Raw genomic sequence first — 20,844 nt, forward strand, 5'->3', positions numbered from 1 at the left:
TTCATCTTAGCAACTGAGGATAAAAGCAATGAAAAATATTTTAATTTACAGATAACTCAAATTCAGATGACATGATAAGAACAAACTGTAAAAAATATTTCAGTTGCCTTTTTACTTAGAAATATTCTGTGACAGGTTGACTGTAGCTACGTTCCCACCTTGGAGAAACACCCACCAAAGAATCATAGTCATTTTGACAATCTTACAGCGAATGCAGTTTCATCCACATACACCCTTCATATTCTTACAGAAAACACTGCTCCTTTTGCTGTTCCTCTTCATTTAATGCACTTGTTCATGTGTCACACATGTAAGAAGAATTACATTATCACTGAACGAGGTATTGAGAAACATTATTTGAATACAAAGGCTGAGGTTATTTTAATTGATGCTGAATTGATGATCAAGTGACTCTGTTAATTCATCTTCTAAAATATTAATTCAGCTACAAGAGCTAAACAAAATACAGTATTCAACATTCCCTGCTTTTATGAGGATTACAATGAAACAGTGAAATAAAGGTAAAAATCTTAATGAACAGATTATATTGCACCTCTTACCATGCAGCCAAAAAAGTATTATTCTCTTAGGCTGTAATAGTGGAACTTGCAATTTTGAAGTGCTTTCTGAGTTCAGTTTAACATTCCTAAGCAATGTTATTTGTAATTTGGTTTTGTTTTTCAGAGTCATAGGCATTGGGAAGGAATAGATAATGAAGTATCTACCCATTTCTAACTGGCTGACCCAGCTTGGTCTTGCAGAATATTGCACACTCTTTGAACAATATAATGGTATAGAGGTGAGAATTGCCCTTTTTCAATAAAATTCTTGAGAAAACATTAAGATCTTTAAAGCTACTAAAAAACGCCAACCAAGACATGTCTATAAATGTTTCCATTGTATTACCCTGAGCATCTTCTGTTCAGTACTGGAGTTAACAACAATCTCAGTTTTGTTCCTTCTCACAAACTTTTTGCTGAATTTTGAAGAGCAGACATATTGCATTTGTACTCCTTTGTGGGTTTTTTGGAGGATGATTCTGGGACTTGGGAGATATTGGGTCTTTGAGAAAAGCAGTGGCACCCTCTGTCACTGTTGCCAAAGCTGAAAAATCCATTCTACTGAAATGTAAATTCAACATTAGCACCAACTTTTGCATTTGAGCAAATCTAGAAAGAAACAAATTAGAAGTAAGACTTATGCAACTCTATGCTTTTCTGTCATTAGTTACTTATGAGTTATTTGAGAAAGAATAGTACATTCTCAGACAAAACTGAAGTTCTCCAACAGTGAGAATTTTTTTTCTTTTAAAACAGTGTTAGGTAGTGACTTAGGAAATTGAGGCTTTCAGTAATTTGAGCACTATTCAGTCTAAAGCAAATAATGTCAAGCTTCTGTAGTGGTTTTAGTTTGAAAGATAGATTTTAAAATTAACAGTTTCAGAAATTCTATGTCAATTGTCTTATTATTTACACAGTGAATCCATCTCATTTTGTGTTTTGGGGTCTGAATTGCAAATTTCCATTAGAAAAAGCCATTTTCAGTAACATGACTTTCTAGTAACAAAATACTGTACATTCTATGTACCTCTCTTTATCATATTTACAGTGAATATACAGAAGTAAAAATATAAAGAAATATATTTTGATATACTCTCTATTTGCTCTGGAAGTTTTTGTCATCAAATGAAGCTTTGTACCTGCTTATAAATCAACATCAAACTGAAATTCTATACTGCCTTATAAATAATGTCTGGAGTTATTGAGCAGCTTATTTTGAAAGCAATGAGTTTTCAGAGAGAAAGTGGATTAAAAGAGAACAGTTCACATTTGATTACTGAAATGCATTATATGGAAATTCTTGTTCTTCAAAGCAGCATCACTGTTAACTCAGGTTAACTATTATTACAGTGAATATCTTCTCAAATATACAAAACCTTCCTTTCCAAAATCATTTTTGCTATCAGTTCATGCTGAGATTTATCTTCCTTCATTAAGTGCAATTGGCATACTAGCACTTTTGGGCATTTCTTTTTTTACTCAAAGGAGTCATAGTTTTTAGGAGCTCTCCAGCTAAGCTGACCAGATTGGTTTTGAGAAAAAATTGAGAGACAAGGAATTAATGTTTTAAAGGAAAAGTACCTCATTTCTTCAATGACATACCTCATCATGACAAGGGGGCTTCATAGAAAATATTTATATGCTTGCATTTGCCATTATGTAACTTATGGTACCAGAAGCATCTAACATATCTGAAAGACATTTGGATTCTCCTGTATTAATAGTATAATATTTTCCTTTCTCTGGCATTTGCTCCAGGACTTACTCTATCTTACGGAAGTTGATCTTAGAAAACTGGGAATTGAAAATCAAAGCCACCGCACACACCTCATTTCCAACATCCTGCTGCTTCAGGAGGTAAAACAAAAGAGAGGTAAGATTTCCACGTTGCTTCCTAAAGACTAAGGAATCAGTTAAGGCAACCTGAGCTTCCCTGTCACAAAGGATGATAACAAGTACCCTGATTCAGCCTGAGATACTGCTCTGAATGCAGATCACTGGGGGACTTTACACAGATGATAAGAGGCATTGTTAAACATTAGTTTAATGAAAATCAAACATTCACATTATGCCATGGATTTACAAAATAATATACCCTGTATTTTTATAGAAGTTGTCATTTAGAAAAGGCTTCACTTGTATTTCAGTTTCTATTGCTCTCACAGTCTTCACCTTAACATGCCATAAATGACAGAAGTCTGTGTCACAAATATCTTTCTCATTTCAAAAGATTATATCAGAAGGTCTAAACCAAGCTAATTTGTGTACATCCCACTTCATGTCTATGGAGGAGAGGATGACTACTTGCACAGTTCTGACCCTTCTTTTCCATTAGGGGCTTTGCCATGAATTAAAACCTCATCATTGCATCAGCTCAGTATCAAAAATCAACTCCAAATCATGATAGTTGGAACAAGCCCTGTAAGACATTCTAGTCTGAGTGGAAGGATATAGTGAGAAGTTATTAAACTATCATTTGTTGTATTGGGTTATTTTGACAGTTGTTCAAAAGATAATGAGATACAAGTATTATGCATTGTGTCCAATAATTCTTCAGATCACTGCCAAAGGCTTTTGCAAATTTAATGTGAAGCAGTTACTTGGCTAACAGTCCTGCTTCTACATTCTCTTGGTCAAGATAAGACTTTTGGACCATATGTAGAAATTGATTATTCATAAAATGTGTTTAGCTACTTAAGTTTTCAGAAAAAACTAGAACTGGTTGTGTACAAGTAGGTCACTGTATTTCTTCACTGTTTTCCAACAAGTTCAATATTGATTTAACAATTAATAACTTCTACAGCTCACAGGTTTGATTATCTTAAAGTATAGATGTAAATATGACATTTTTGTAACTGCTGCTGTGAACAGATTAGGAAATTATTTCAGTTGATGACTGCAGTGAAACTGGATGTGCTTCAATTGGTATCCGTTTTCATGTGCATTGCGACTGCGTTTCGTAATCTTTTCAGGTACTGAAGTGTGGAATGCATTACAGTGGTCAACGTAGCACTGTTTTTCAGAGGAAAACTGCACTTTTCAAACTGTCATTGACATGGTAAATTGATCTGTAGATAGTTATGCAATATTTCATTCAACTCACCAGAATGTTCCAATTCATGATTGTAAAGCTTCAGTTATGTTGAGCTTATACCAAATCCTGATGTATTGCTGATGACTTCAGTGAATATGAATTTGAGTCAAAAATTTTCTTTCTAAAATGGTGTGTGTGTTTTTTATTTTTTGTCCTCCAGACACAGATTTTGCAAAGTGACAGGATGGTGCCATTTGGGTTTTGTTTTTTCTTTTTGGCAGTTAATTGCTAGAACTCTTAAAGCTGAATTCTAGTAAATTAGTGCTGGTTAATTTTTTATGGGCATTTATCTTGACCAATGTTTCCATTCACTGTTGGGTTTTGGCTAATGATAACTAAACGTATAATTTAATTACATGCTTGGGAAAAATACAGACACATTGATCTCCAAGTTCTGTTTACACTAGGATATTTACATCCTCAATAGCTTTGCCTATTGTATTAAGGATTTCTGGGAAGTTTGAAAACAGATCAGTTCAGTCAGTCATATGTGAGTGCAGACTTGTTTGTTTTCACAGTAGGGAGTGATGGTGGTTATCTGGTCTCCAGCCTGTTACGACACGGTTTTGTTTTGTGTCTGACTTTGACAGAATGCTGTGTCTAGGACCAAAGTGCCTAATCAGTTACCCTGAAATGCTTGTTTTCCAGCACTGAACTTCACTGTAGTCAGACATTGGAGAAAACTTATAAAATTTTCTATTCTATTAAATAAGTGCTAATGTCCTAATAATGTACTTGCTGGATCAGAGCAAAGGCTATCTTAGTCTGTTTGCTGTTATTTTGAGCTTTAAACAACTTTATTGTATTTGACGCTGGTTCTACACTTTCCAGAGAGTGCTTCAGGTGATAAGTCACTTTAATAAGTAAGCATTTGCACAGGGTTAAAAGTGACATTAAAAGTGACATTTGTGAAAATGTTTTCTGTTTTCTAAAATATTACCTTGATTCTGAAACTATTTTGAACATGACACATCTCAGTACATTTGGACTAGGTTTGGATTCATCCTGTCTAGCTACCTGGGCTGTGTTTCTACAGTACTTAATAACAAGATCTGTGCATTGACATAACACCCAGCAACATATTAGAGCTGGATGAAACATGTGCACATGATCACATACCTGATGAATTAGGCAGAGTACACAATACGAAGTTCACTGGCTCAAAGCTTTTACACCATCTTTATGGCAGCCAGTGATAGGGAAGTGAGTAGGACAGCTGATTTTTGAGTGGCATTAGCTAATCTGTAGGAAAATAAATATTCAAAATTGTTACACCACTTCAGCCCAGCAGAATAAATTTAATAGTGGATCAGTGATTTGAATAATGGGACTCTGATATTTTTTTATCTGTATCAGAAAACTTAAAGGCTGCCTTACTGTTGACCCTTGACCTTAATTGAAGCTGAGTTTCCAAAATGCTACCCTAAGCAGTCTGTGTCCTTTTTATCTTTCCTTAGCAGCTTTTCTCCATCTCTGTATAATTCCTTTAGTTGTCTGTAAGACTATCCTGCAGCTATTTGGTAAACCCATTGGGAAATATGTCCAGCTGAAAACAACCTTTTCCCCTCTGTTCTCCATCCACATCAAGTCCCCAGGCCAATTCACTGTTCAGCTGCACAAACTTACCCAAGAGCCTGAATGGCTGTGGAAGACACAACAGAGCTGAACCCTGGTGGCTGAAACAGCCCTACTACGAAACTAAAACCACAGCTAAAGTTGTTAAGCAAGAGGCAAGTCACTCTCTGCTCCTTCTGCTATTGGAGAGACAGATTAATTCAGCAGATAATTCAGTTCACTACCTTTGTTAGGTCTCTATATTTTTTGTTGATTGTAGAGATTTTACCAGGATGGCTGACTTCCTGACAGAGCTCTTAGCAAACACTGACAGCTGGTAGAATTTAGGCCTAAAAGCTGTGATTGTTCTGGAATATTTAATTTTTTGTATGCAGCCTTACAAATTTCAAGAAAGCATTTGCTTCTTTCTCTAAATATTGATGATCTCCAATGTTTGTTTGGGATTTATCACTACCTTTCATTTCCTTGCAAATCAAAGTATACAAGTTGAAAAGTCTTCCCAGTTTCTGAAGGTTTTCTTCCTAAGTGCAAAATTGTTACCAGTTCTAAACATACTTCCTACCCCTGTTCCATGAACAGACCATGTGGCCATGTAGAGTCTAACTCAGTTTCTCTAGAATCAGCTACTGACAAAGTAGATGTCAAGTGAAAACATGAAAGAGCACAGCAATCCACAGTGATGCTTTCTTAGAATACTTTCTCAGTATTTAATCTAATAAAACATTTCAAAAAGGTATGAATGGGAAGAGACATAAATATTCATTCCACAGTCTTTTTGCCTATATCTTCACTTACCTTTTGATGTGCACTGTAGCATATTCCAGATCTTGACGTCTTGCCATCTACGCCAGTATTCATTCATCTACTTGTCACATGCTGTGACTCCTTTGGGACGTATCTTTTGTTTTCTGTTCCAGGGAAATTGTAGGGGTGAGGCCTGTGACATGCCTGAGCTTGTCACATTGTGGAATCAAGATGCATCCAAAAACTGGGTACTAGCACTTCTAAGAAAAGCAAAAAAAATGGGCTATGTTTACAGGAATGTTCTCAGTGGCTATCTAGCTCCTTTTTGAAATACTTATGTAGCATCTTAGAAAAGCCAGGAAATTACATACCCTCTTCTAGAAGAGGCTTCTTGTGGTATGACAAAAATTGGTGATGTATCAGGTGTAATCTTATTGTCACTTGCTCCTTACATGGGATACTAACTGAATTGACAGTGGACTCTTGACTGACACAACTATCAGTCCTTTATCTAAAAACTTGCATACCTTTCCCCTGATTGACAGTGGGCTCAAAAGGCTGACGCTGAAGATGGTAGCAAGCATCACAGTTTAATAAAGCTTTCTGCCTTTTCTCTGGTGCAATCCTACAGGCAGCACTATGCAATACTGACTCCTCTTACAGCACAACCTACTAGTTGCAACAATAGCCCTCTCCTCCTAACTCTTTACACCTTTTCCCTCACATGCATAACACCTGCGTGCCCTTTTACTCTTCTGTGGTTGGTCAATACACATCAGCATTCCACACTGCTTCTCCTTCAGTGCTGTTTTATACAGCTGCACCCCATTCCTAATCTCCCAGAATCTATTCTCCTACATAATGTGACTCCTGTATTACTCAAAAGGTCTTCCTTCCGTGAGCGTGAGGCATTGGACTGTGTCCTGCAACAAGCAGCAGTTCAAAACACATCCTGAAAGTCACAGCCCAGTACTTGTAGGGTAGTGCTTTTGGAAGGAACTGGGGTTTTCTCAGTATCCTCTAATACAACTAAAGCAGGGTTTGTGTGGGATTGAACCAGAGTGTTATTTAATCATATTGTTTTATGTTTGCTGTATTTAATCTCATTTACCATAGTGGGCCACAGTCTGTAGGCATGTGATTCTATCATGTTTTCTTATGACCTATGGTAAACTAATAAATCATGCTTCAGATGTGTTGAGGAAACCCACCATGATGTGACCAGCTCCTTCAGTCCAGAAGAAATGGTACCCATAGAGAGCAAAATGTAAGCTCATAAATGAAAATGTCTATTTTGATACAATGAAAAAAAGGCCTTGGGTATTGCTAGACATGGAAGATATTTCTTTTTTCTTTAGAGATGTGAATTTAAATGCAGCATTATATTAAAAATCTTAGTATCAATTGACTACTAAAATACTTGTGTACATTTGCATGTATTCGTGATGTTTCTATACATCACTGGTTGAGTTGTAAGTGGGAAGAACTAGAGAAGGCTAAGTGCTAGATATTTTTAAAGGAGGTGTTCTAAGGGCTAGAACTTTGGTTTTGCAGTAACTTCTTTTACTGAGATGAATTCTGAATAATAGCATTTTATGGCCTTGTGTGATTTCACTAACATCTTGGAGTGTTTTTCTCTGAGAGGCAAAAAGAATATTTCCTTGATAAAGAATATTTCCTTTTTGTCTTGTACAGGTTTTCTTATACAGAGAGTTTTAATAGGATATAGGTTTAGACCTATTATGATTTTTTTTTTATCATACAAAGAAGGCCAGCCTTATTGCATTTAAATAAAATATATGCATTGACATAATTTATTGTAGGTAAACATAAAATAATATGCAAACCTGAATTAGATTAAAGTCAATTAATGTTCCACAGTATTCTGCTTTTAGATTTTGCATTTAAATTATTAGATAACTGTTTCTGCCTATGTTGTATTTCTTGCCATGCTGCAGTAGTATGAAGTTAAATATGAAGTGATTTCTTGTCATTATAAGACCTAAATTGTGTGGTATTAAGAAGAAACCTGAGCAAGCACCACAGAGCCTGAATTGTGCTTGGGATCATATAAGTAGAAAAGTCTATCTTCAAAAAAGGTGTAAAATAACTGAGGCATTCTCTCCTGTGTTTTTATTAGATGACCATTACAGTTAGCATAAAGCCATGAGTGGTTGGGTATTATCAACTACATCTATTTGGCTTTTGTCACTCTCAGATAAAGTCCTTCTGCACATTCTGAGGCTTTTGCTCTTTGAAACATTACAAATGCAGCCAGAGTGCTTTGGGGCAATGGTATGTAGTGTCAACCTGTCAGATTCCAACCTCATCCTGAAGTATGCTGGTAGCTTTGCCAACAGAGGGAGAGGAAGCTACTTTGAACACTTCTATCTGCATGATAGAGATGGCACTGCTACTTGTGTGGTCTGTGTTGCTGTCACTGAGAGACACAGACTGGAGTTTTTTTCTTTCTCTGTTTGAGAAAGTCAGCAATGTAAATGCTGTTACAGAGCTGTTAACAAACACCTCTGATGGTACCATTTCATCTACTCAAAGTTCCAAATTTGCTTACTTGTGCTTTCTGGCCCTCTGTTTATCCGTGCCTCTATATCAGTTATGTTTGAAATTACAAACATCTGTCACAGGCAAAGAGAGGCTGGTAATTCCCCTTTATTTGAGACTTTTAACAGAAACATGGAGAAACAGAAACTTGCAAGTCTTAGACTCCCAGTAACAGTTCTACCACTGCTAAAAGCAAAGAGAAGAAAACAGACCCTCTGGTAAAGAGGGACCCATAAGACCTTCTCCAGCTTCTTTCCAGTTTAAGGTATTATATACCAAAGCTAATCAATAAAAGAAACTGGATTTAGTGCCATTTTACCTGTGTATTTCAAACATTTGAAACAGGTCTGTCTAAGCAATGACAGCACAAGTTGCTTCACATGATTTTCAATATCGAATTGAAAGAGGGGGAAATAGAGACAACATATTATTGCCACAGAATCTTTGTGATTTGTTTTTAATACTTTTTAAATTAATTATTTTTTGTCCAAGATGATAGATTTCTTGTATTTGACAATGACTGAGTTTATATAGGTCTTCAAACTCTCTTGCTGTACTACAGCATTGTTTGCAGAATGATCAGCTATGGGATGTGTCTGCCTGCAAGCTTTTCCGAGGCTGGGGATTGCAAGGTTTCTGAATACCAACTCATAACAGGTAACTCTTTGGGAGTTTCTTCTTTGGAAGGACCTTGAGTCTCCAGACCTAAGATAGATCAAATTAGCAAGAGATCATATTGGTAATTTTATTATGGAGGTCTGGATAGATGCTGAATATACTTGCCTGTTTCAGTTGGCAGCCAGGGAGGACATTAGAAAGCACAGGTGCCATAGCTTATAGTTTTCAAAATAAATATTGTCAGATTCCAAGTCTGGAGCGTTTTTCAATTCACATTGTCATTTTTATTTGCCCTGATGTTTTTGACTAACTTAAAAATTATCAGCAAATGAACTTAGTTTCCTAGCCAACAGCTATGATCATTATTTTTTCTATGTGGTATCTGTGGGAGTACAGGCTTGTGTAGCATTTTGTTTGTATGGGCCCTTTTTCTTCTAAGACAAGTCTATATAGTAGCAACTTGCTTTGACTTTTGTTTATTAGGAAATCTACAAGAACTACTGTGTGAGCCATCCACACACGCTTTGTGTATAGTTACTCATCGTGTGTAGTTACTTCTGCATTTTAGCACTGCAGAACAGTGCTTTTGGAGTAAAAGTGTTTTCTCCTGGTTATCTGAGAAAGACTGGAATTCTGACATTTAAGTACATATTGAAAATTTCCAATTAATCAGCTTCTTATGTCCCATTGTTTTCTTTGTTTTCTAAGCCGCGCACATTTGAAAATGGTCTCAATAACTGGCAAGTACTTTTATGCCAACTCTTGGCGTCATTAAGGCATGCAAGCTATAGCAGCACAGGTCTTGGGACCTATGTCCCAGTTGTGTTCCTCCTCACTTAATCTGTTCAGTTAGCTGCTTTTTTGAGTGTCTTTGCAGGTGAAATATGCCCCTGTACATACTCCCCTCCTTCAGAAAGCAGAAGTCAAAGGTGGCCATGGAAGGCCCCAGCAGTGTGTGATGTGTGGCCAGCAATGGCCAGCACACTGCTGCTTTCTCAGCCTCCCCCAGGTTGGTGTCACAAAGGACAATGCCCCAGTGCTACTGTCTGGGGCAAGGTGATACATAGACAGCATGAAGCCATATAGATAAACAGATGGCTCAGGGGTATGGCAAGTTAACATGGAATGCTGATGGGGAAGGCATGACAGAGGTGCTGTGCTCCTTTCAGGATGCTGATGCTTCTAGACTTCATCCCACAGCTCAGTGAACTCATTTCCAAAGTAGATGAAAAGTATGAAAACAACAAAAGCTTTACAATGAAGAATCTAATCTAGTTTAATCTGGAGTAACTCACCACCAGTGGAGCCACTGTAGGCATTCCTGTGAATTTTCCTTCTTTCATCCTGTAGACAGATTCTCTTTAACAGCTTTGCATCAGGTATGTGCAAGGATCAGTTGTGTAAATTGTAAATGTGAAGACAAAGACCAATTTTCAATTTAACCTGAAGACAAAATAAAACTTTAGGAAAAGAATGTAATGACTCATGCAAGTAAGAGTAATCACAGTTTAGGCAGGGCTACCCAGCTACAATCCCATTACTTAGTATGTAGTCATGTTACTAAGGAAGTTACTGCCCCTTTTCTGGTTCTTAGTCATAAAAAAAGACAAGCATTACACTATTTCCTATGTAATTACAGTGCCTAAAAATTTCCTGAGTGATTAGAATCAGCCAGTAGAGACCATCTTATGTGTGGATCAGAGTTTTTGGCGTGGTTTGAAATGTCTTTTACCTGAACTGTGGAACATGCAGTTTAGATAGAGAAGCAAGACATTTTCCTTTATGTAATGTGAGAGAAGTGCAAACTATTATTTTCCTCATCTTCCACTTGATAAGCTGATAGAGTACTATACAGTCTTCCTTGTGAAGAACAACTACCATTGTGATGCATGTTACAAAAATGTTAGTATATGTCATACAGGAAGTAGGTGGGTCAGAATACTAGAACTGAATGTGGAATCCAGGCATCTCAACTTCTCTTTCTATATTCTCACCCTAATGCCATTTTTCTTGCACTGAACATACTGGTGAGGCATTTTGGTGTCCAACATGAGGTCACAGTCTGGTGTTCTTTCAGTTCCTTTCCCCTCCCCATGCTCCTTCCCTCCCTCTCTCAATTATATTTTGAAGAAAGATTATTAGTGGAATATACGCTGGGAAATCTCCACAGATTGTTACTCGTGCCAGTGAAGTTCTGGAATCTATCACTGTGCCTGAAACATTTCTCGTACCTCTCTATCCTCAATACTTTCCACAGCCAGCAAGATGAACGCAGAGTGCCATCAACTAGTCAAGATTTGGTAGATTTTCTAGTGTATCAGTAGCTGAAATGACAAAACATTTGAGGAAAAACTACAGAACAGAGAGAAGTTTTGGTGTGCATTTAAGCTTTTTTTATGTGAAGTTAGTTTGAATTTAGATCTTAACTTCAAGGCCTTGTTCAGTGTCAATAAGATGCTATATTTTTTTAATTTGTGGAGAGAAAAATATGGAAGTCTGTCTTGTCAGCATGCTGCAAGTAGTGACTTATGTTCCAGCACCAATGAATGGATCTTTTTGAAAGCTGTTGTCTTTCACATTTACCTCAACTTTTCTGCTTTGGGAGTTGTTGTAAAAGTTGTGTGACAACACCAACACTGATAATGCTTCCCTACTGCCCATGTCTGCCTTTTGAGGAACTGGTGTTGCTGTGGGAAGGGGAACACCACTCAGAAATGCTACTGTGAGCTTCCTTTACCTTAGTGTACTCGATACTTTTATTTTTTAAAATCTTCTATCTCTGCCCCTTACTCAGTATTGGAGCACTACTTTCTGCCTTTATTTTCTTTTCTCTTATTTTACACTAAACTTCATCTACTTGAGCTTCCTTATGCAAAGATTCTACTCATATCTATGAAAATTCCTAGACCTTTCCAAGAATTTTCATCTTCCAATACCAACTTCAGCAACTTATGTGATGGCTAAAGAATCTTGTCTTGATCAGCTAAGTTTCTTAAACTCTAGCTACTCTTCAAATGAAGGTTCCAGTGCTTTTTCTGGTTTGCACTGCTTCAAAAAAAAAAAAAAAAAAGTCAGTTGCTGTGAGATATTTCAGATAGCTGAGATTGCAAAATTCAGTTTTATGGACAATGCATAAAATGCCAAACTCTAGAGAGGTAGATGTCCTAATTCTACCCAGTACCCAGAGATTTCGCTGTGGTAAAACAACATGTGGGATTTTAATCCTGCTGCTGTCACTATTGGATGTTTAACTTGCTTAGTGTGAGAACATCATAATTCCATTCATTTTTTATTGTTGGCTTGATAATATGTAGAGGTCCTGGAACATAAATAATCTGATCTTTAAATTGCATTTATCATTTAGCTATCTTAGGACCACAGCTTCAGCAACATTCTGAAGTAGATTCATCAGAAGCAATTTATTAAAGCTAGTCCTGGTAAAAAAGGAGAAAGAGAATGAAAGGATTGAACATTAGAGTGAAATGAAAATAGTGCATGAAAAGGATCTCTCAAAACAGAACCACCATACAACTAGGAGTGATCAAATATTTAATGTCAAAATCACTTAAATGTTTGGTTAGGCAGAAGAGTCTTTGCCTCTGGGAAGCTAATGCAAATAGGATAAGAGTGAACAGGTTTGAAAAATGAAATCTTAATAATTCTGATACAATGGAAATTGAAATTGGAAAAAACTGGAAAAACTGTGGTAAAACCAGAGAAATGTTGGTCAGGCAGCCTGAAAGACTGAGCCAATGGGAAAGAGATAAATACTGTGTTAAACTGATTGACGCAGTGCTTTGAAAGTCAACTGAGTGTGCCTTGATTTGTATTAAAGCAAAAGCCCTGTGGCTATTTCAATGGTACAGCTGAAGGTGCTTGAGATAATTAGTTGAAAGTGAAGGTTGTATCTGTAATTACCTCATTGTTTTGCAGGTATACTTTACCTGCGAAGGAGGGTAAGTGACCATCTGTTGTCAGTAGCTCCCGATTCTGTACAGCTATTTGACCCTTTGTTGTAGAAAACGCGTTTTATCCCACCAACCTGTTACACAAGTAATTTGACGGGACTTGGTAAGATGAGGGGGCGTCTACTACCGCAAGTAAATTGTGTGTGTGAAGTACGTAATAGGCTCTGAACCGTCCGCGAACAGGGTGGGTTTAGCAAACTGTTAATTTTTGCTGCAGTGCTAATTTAATAGACGAAATGATGCAGGCCAAGTTGTTCAATCTCTGGAGAAGGGCAGCGGGCGGTCACGGGCTGCGGGGGCTGGCTCGGCGGGAGGGAGGGGCCGGAGCCGCAGGTGAGGGGCGCCCGCGAGGGGCTCGTGTGGCGGCCGGGAGAGGCACGGAACCGGGGCCGGGCTGCGGCGGACCGGGCGGCGAGCGATAAGGCGCTCGTGGAAAGCTTCGATTGAGTCACCCTTAAGTAATCGCGAGCTGCGCTTCTTTGGGGCGCTCTGGGGCTCCTACCGCAGCACGGCCGGACCTTGGGCTCTCCCGGGAAGGGGCCGGTTCTGGCACCGCCCCGGACCGCTGTTGTTGCTGTCCGGCCTCCGGCCACCCTTCCCGGCCGCCCGCTCCGGCTCCGCGGCCCCGAGGGAGGGGCCCGGGCGGGACTCGCTGCCGGGAGATCGCTTCGCCGGGACAGACGCTCCAGCCGAGCCGCAGAAAGCCCGGAGAGAAGCACGGTGATCAGACCCGGTAACTGTGGGGACAGCGTTGAGCTCTCGGGCAGAGAATGCGGAGTTGGTTTTGTGTGTGCGGTTGTCCCTGTGCCCCGCACCGCTGTCGGGGCAGGGGGCGCGGGAGCCAGGCGAGCGGGCTGCTGGAAGTGCCGTAGCTATGGCAGTGACGACCGAGACGCTGGATCCAAGTGCTTAGGTTTTGTGGAATTGATCCCGTGGAAATCTGTTAAATAAGTGTAAAACGCTGGTGTGTACTCGAGATACTGAGATACTTCTCTGAGTAGAGAGAAAAGAAACTCTGTGTCCTTTTTTTCTCCTCTTTGCCTTTTGAAGAGGCGAGGATGCAAAAGCACTTATTTCTGTCCGAATTTGTGATTTCTGAAAGGTGGTGTTGGTCCAAAATACTAATGCTGAAAAGGTTTTTCAATTGAAGTGGGTTGTTCTTTTCTTTTTGTGGGAACAAGGGAGCAGTCAAAATAAATTGCTTCCTTTACCAGACAAGGAACAAAACGTTGTATTTTTGAAGCGTTGGCTAAAAACCACTGACTTGACTGTAACCCTGGTTAAGTTTTCTGTTTCTGCCAGCAAAATGTGGAGAGGTTTATTTCAAGTCAAGGCTTCATATTGTTCAGGATTACTGAGCTAACTGATTGGGCACTTGTATTTCAGAGATAATTTCATGGCCAGATGAAGAAAGCTGTCCTTACTATTGAATCATCTTCAGTGATCACTTTTTCTTGGCATTTTTTATAGATATGAAGGTATTCTACATGTGAAAATTCACAGAGAAGTGTGGGGTTTTTTCTGTTTCTCTCATAGTGGAAAAAAAAGAAAAGACATTGCAAAGATAATTTATCCTGGCCTGTGTGTTTTCTGTTGTGTGAGAATAATAGTTAAAATTAACATTTTAAATAAGCTGTCCAATTGCAGCACAAGGATCTGTGGGGGGAAGGTGGAAATTGTGTGGCATATATAAAGAGAGAGAAGGAGAGCATGAACATTGTGATAGCCCTTCAAGACTCTTTGGAAGCACTGACCTTACTAATCTTGTGGAGATGTTTGACAGACTTATGTTTTTTTCTGATAGTAGCTTAAAGCCTTTGAACTACTGCATGTGCTTTCTCAGTCTGTCTCTCTGGCATAACAAGCTGTAGCTTTTTGAACCTTAATATTCTTCTCAAAGTCTTGTGCCATGTTTGCTATAAAAGCTACTGCATCAGTTTCTCTCTTTCATAAAAGAAAAAAAAGCAGAAAATACAGGTTGCAGAAAGCTGCTTCTAAGCCATTTTGGGGAGCAGAAATCCTTTGTTTTTTATTAATAATAATAAAGAATACTACACTGCTTCTAGGGAGGCAACATGAAATCCACATTGAATTTATAATGGCTACGGTTTAAATTGTATTTTTTCCTATATGTTAAATTTAGAGGCTTTTAAGTAGTGCTTTTTCTTTTTCCCTTATTCTCTTATACACATGTGAAATAAAAAAAATCTGGGGAAACTCATCTGCTTTTTGGTCCTGGCCTTGACTTTCTTCAGCATTAAGGATACTCACTTTCTTTTTTTCTGTGCACATCTGCATAGTACATGCAAATATGCCAAGTAACTTAGCAGGGAGAAGAGATGCATCATCCACTTGTTGAAATTTATTGTTGCTGATTTCAAGGGAGGAGAGGGGAGATTTTTTTCCCCAGGGGAGGGTGGGAGGAATTCGTGAGGAGACTTGATGTGGCAAAAGTAAGTAGAGTTTTCACAAAAGTTGTGAAAAGTCTTTTTAAAAAGACTTTTAAAAGTCTTTTAAATACCTGAGAACACTCAGCTGAATATCTTAAACTATGTTCAAGCCCTCTTAGCTTCATTGCATATCTAGTGGTAAAGATTGGTGTTGTGATAACACCAGGTATAAACTCCAGGGATTTTCATCTAAGAAAGAGAATCGCCTAAATGCCAGATGAGTCAGACTGTGAAAGAAATATGGGTCTTTTAATGTCCAAAACTGATTTAGCTATAACTGAGTTTTGAAATCGCTTGAGAGTTTGATTTGGAATTCTGAATTATTTTTTTTTTCTGTTTCCTTTTGTGAGGTTTCCTCTAGCATGAGCATATACAGCCTTGGAATGTTTGCTGTGACATTTGTGCATCTCTGAGGCTGAACTGAAGACTTCCCTTTTTTCCCTTACTTCTCTTCCTCCAGTATATTGCAACAACAAAGTAGAAGCCACTGCCATTGGTTGTGTTACGTTGTGGTATGGAAGGGGCACTTAATCCTATACCTGAGTCATTTTCAATGAGCCATCAGAACACTTCCTCAGACTGTGTGAACATCAGAAAGATTTCATGAGGACAAGCTGAGACAGAAAATTTGGATTTGCATCCCAAAGATGGCACAACCAGAAAGATACTCAGTATGTTGTTTTAGGGAATTGAAAGTTATTTATTTCATTGTTCATGGGGTTTATTTTTGTTCTGAGCAATAATGTGAAGAGACCAAACCCCAGCTGTTTGGACTTGCCCATCAGATATGTATTTCATTTTATGTCCAATCTCATACTGTTATCCTAAATGCCATGTTGATTTTAGAGGCCTCGTCATTTGTATTTGCTCACCCTCATTCATAACAAAAAACTAGAATATGTCAGAAGTTACCTGGAAACCTTTCATGCTTCCTAGTTCTCTGAATTTACAATGTGACTCCTGACAATTCTGTTCCCATATATTCTTCCAAATTCCAAACTGAAGAAGTGCCACGTTATGTATAAATACAAACTCATTTGCCATTTTTAACATTATATTGGCGTGAGTACATCTTGTTTGCATCTAATCAGAAGAAATTTGCATGACTTCCAGAGTGTTCTGTTTTGTTAGTTGCTGCATTTTGACAAATAAGAATGTGTACAATTGAATTTTAGTTCCTTTTGACCATTGTTCAGTTATAATTTCTACCATTTCTATTGTTGATTGCATAATGGCCAATGTTCAAAGCACTCTATCTCTTAGGGAGTAAAATTTTCAGGGTTTCTGTATCTAGTAAAGTCAAACATTCTTTGAATCATATACTAAAGTATTTGAGACATTCCAGTCTTCAGCTGAAGAGGCTCCCACTTTCCAGTGTTTATATTCAATACAATATGAGAAAACTGGATGGATAGTTTGGCAGGACTTTTGTTATTGAGCTGATTGTTGTAGTTCTCTGTTAACATTTATGAAGACTATATAGTACAGCAGCACATGGGCAAGCAGATAAGTGTGTGGTGGAAGCTAGCAGACCTCTTGTTCTCAGTTTTGTTTGGGGGTTTTTTGTGAGGTTTTTCGTTTGTTTGGGATTTTTTGAGGGGTTTTTTAAAGAGGTTTTGCAGCAAAGCTGCACGCATACTTGTGGCTAAGTGTATTGCAAGTTCTTGAATGTAGGTATTTTTGTGCCAACTGTGGGGCTCTACCTTGATTCCTCAAAACAGTACTCAGGTATGAATTTGAGGTTTGGGTATTGAATTTGTAAGTCATGTGAGTACTACTTAAAAGAAGAAATTATTAGTTCAACTCTGAGAGTTTGGTTTTGGTTCTTAAGGGCTTCTTAGAAATGGAAAATGCTATGTGGCAGGGGGTGGTTAATTTGTTGAACTCCCAGACTGTTGGAGTGAAAACCTGCTGGGTTGCTGTAAGAATTGCCTTGTGATTGGGTTAGGAAGTGAATTCTGAACTTTCTTTGTGGATCTTCAAACATGAAGTGGTTGACAATTTCATGTCACAGTAAGCCTGTTGTGGACTCATCAAGCTATTAAACCAAAGATTTCTGTGGTTATATTTATAAAAGTTTGGGTTTGATACCTGCTTGCAGGTTATGTCCTGTGTTCCATTGCAGCACAGCCATGGGAACCTTGCAGGAAAGGCTAAGGAGAACTCTCTCACTGGATAACCTGAATTAAACCAGTTGGAATTCTGAGGTTTGGGGGTGGTTTTTATATAAACCAATAAGAAAGTACAATAATTGAATACAGACTCTCAGCAGGCCCTGAAAGGAGAGCAACAAGATTTGTACTATATGGGCCAGCTAGCTTCCAGTTTTTCAGACTCTGTAAATTGTGTTTCTTGCTTTTCTACAGTGAATACACAAAGTTGAGTTTCAAATGACTTGTGTGAATAATAAGAAGGCTTTTGTCCCCCCAATTGTTGGAGGTAATTTATATTGTTCTGTTGTAATAATGAAACTGAATACACAAGCTCAGTCAGTTTGCTAGAGGAGTTTGCAGGTTTGTAGTAACCATTTGCATTTTAGATCTTCGTATCTGTAGACCAGTTCTTTTGGTTAGAAGAGTTGTAATGCAAAACTGACTTTAGAGCAATTATTGTGAAAATAATTGTGATATTTTTAGTACTTGCCAAAACTAGCAGAAACTGTGTCCTTCAACCACATCATAAATTGAGAAATGATTTAGTACTTCACATCACATCAGTGTGGTAATTTATGACAGAAATTTTGTGAGAATGTGTTTTGGTTTCTTCAGGATTTTGTATTGTATTTGGATCTGCATGACAAAAAATGTCAGTTCTCTGCTAAGACCTCAAATCTTTTCTGCTCCCTTTATTAAGAGATGTGACCAGAGTCAAACAGATTCTCCCTAGGCAGAAGTGCTGTTTCCAGAGACTTTTCTACTATAGTGCATAGTACTTGTGCTCTGACAGAGGCTTGGGAAATTAAAGAGTAGAGAAAAAAATTACTGAGTATTTATTGTAGGACTTTCAGTAGAGAATTGGGAAGGGGTTTGTTGTTGAAGTCTGAAAACTTTATCCAGCTGGTGAATCTCTGCAGTGCAGCTGTCATGAAAAAGCAGAATTTTTACATACTTTGAGATCAGCTTTAGCATTGCTGTAAAAGTAAGCCTGTTATGATAACCTCTGACTAGGAGTAACAGTAGCTTCAGTGCAGAAACATTTTGATGGTAGCTGTGATGCTAAGGTTGGAGAAGGGAGCCAGATGACTATAGGGGCACCTCTGTTTTCCTTGCAACACCTGTGCATTCCCCAAAACAGGAGGAATTCTTGTGCAGCTGTAAGCAGCTGACTTCCAGGCTGCTGGGCCTTCAGGGTGCTCATCTTATTTTTCAGCGTGGAATTTGACTAAAGTCAGATTCCCCCTGTCCATAGTTGTTATTTCCAGAAGTGCTTCTGCTTTCTGACTTCCTATCAATCTCTGCAGCATCTGTGGCTGTTCCAGTTTCTGTGGGAAGCACCTGGCTGGCTAACACCTAGGTTAAATAATACAGGACTGGTTGCCCTTTAGGTCTGGTGGTAAGTTTCATAGAGTGGCTTTTGCAGGCTAATACGACTGCATAGGATAAGGCAGCCTGTCTTCTGCAGTACAACACTGTAAACTGAGCACGGGGCAGCATTTTTTGAGGAACAGAACTGTAATTTGTTAATGAGGCTGAAGTGTTTGTCTCACAAAGCTTTTTGCTCACGCCAACAGAAAAACCTGTACTGTACAGCAGACTGCAATTGATTGTACCAGAGACTGACAGCTATGTAAATCTCTGTGTCAACAGCGATTTGAGCTAGCAGGCTGAAGAAGAGAATTCCAGTCATCTGCTCTTGCCCTTATCTCTTGGGTAGAGCTGTTTAGTTTACAGCCTGCTGGAAGTATGTGACCAGTTATCTGTTAGATTTATTACTTGAGCAAGACTCCTTAGCAACAGGTTTTTCCTCACAGTGTGCCAACTACTGGGTTTAAAAACATATTCTTCCAAACCAAGCTGTAGTGTCCTTTATTTTTGACAAATATTCTTAAAACTTTGCTTGTTGTCAGTGATTCAAAGTTGATGTCTGAGTCAACAGAGGATGTGAAAAAGCAAAATATAAGAACTGTGTGGATAAAAATGGGAATTGTTCAGGGCCTGCTCTTGCATGTTTGTCCAGACTGGTTGTTTTTTGTTGTGACTTTTAACATGTATAAAGTTATGTACGTGTGTGTTTGATGTGCATTGAGAGCAGCGTGACTGGGTCTTGAGGTCTGACTGCCTCAATGCAAAGTGAAAGTTCCGTTTCAGATACCTTTGTTACATGCTACTTAACTTCCTTTAAGCAAGGGCTTTGGTGATTGATATACAGTAAGAAATCTTGGTTTTGTTTTTCCAGACTCAACAATGATAGCTGCAGGAAAACTTTCAAGTCTTCCCAGAAACAGCCCAGTGAGCCACCAGTTCTCATTAGCTTCTTCCATGGACCTTTTGACCACAAAACCTTCACCAGTTGAGCATCGCTCAAACTCCTTCCAAGGCATCTCGATCCATGGCACTCTCCCCAGGAAGAAGAAGGGGACAGTTTCCTCTAGGTCTTGTGATATGTTCAGCCACGTGGGAACGTTGCCTTACACCAGAGTACGGCAGCAGCCACCTTTTATACAGGATATTATAGAGGAGTACCCTCCAGAAAATGGAAAGAGCAGCAAACTCCATGACAGGTATGTTGTAAAATTTCAGTTTACATATGTTAGTTGTATAGGGATTATTTTATATTCTTCTAGGCCTATAAAGGCCCGGTCATGGGTACTGTTGATTACTATAGCTAAGTTAGGTTTTCTCCCTGGTATTCAATTTGGGTCTTGATGGAAGACCTAAATAACTTTTAATTACTGTGTCTTGCCTCTGCATCTTTAAGAAGTATAATATTGTGTGTACAGTTCCTGTGGAGGAAATTTTTTTAAGTTACTGAATTGCTTTGCTATGACCCTTTACATTGTTGTAACAGAGCAATTTTAAACATGAAGTCATAACTGTTCAAACTTGGTTTTGATTTGTATTCATTGCAATGTGGATGGAGGGCTGGGGAAAAGGAGAGTGGTGTTCCAGCTGCCTCAAATCTCAAGCTACATGGAAGCCTTCTTCATGAAAACTTAGTGGAACTCAGTGTACACTGAGCTAATGAGAAATTATCCCTATTTATTATTCCTGCCTCACTTAGTGGTTAACATATGCATAGCTCTTGAGAAAGACCTGTACTCTTATAGCTAGCCT

The 20,844-nt window shown here is 38.5% G+C and overlaps 1 protein-coding gene across 1 annotated transcript in view; it reads left to right on the forward strand.

Moving 5' to 3' along the window:
- Positions 1-712: 712 nt before the first annotated feature.
- The window catches only part of BCAR3 (BCAR3 adaptor protein, NSP family member), a 67,975-nt gene continuing 47,843 nt past the window's right edge, over positions 713-20,844 (forward strand). Inside the window, exons 1-3 of the mRNA XM_062497272.1 lie at positions 713-799; positions 2,319-2,433; positions 19,967-20,291. Of these exons, the coding sequence (XP_062353256.1) occupies positions 713-799; positions 2,319-2,433; positions 19,967-20,291 (527 nt within the window). The remainder of the gene's footprint in view (positions 800-2,318; positions 2,434-19,966; positions 20,292-20,844) is intronic.

This window comes from Cinclus cinclus, chromosome 8 (assembly GCF_963662255.1).
Source record: "Cinclus cinclus chromosome 8, bCinCin1.1, whole genome shotgun sequence".
NCBI lineage: Eukaryota > Metazoa > Chordata > Aves > Passeriformes > Cinclidae > Cinclus > Cinclus cinclus.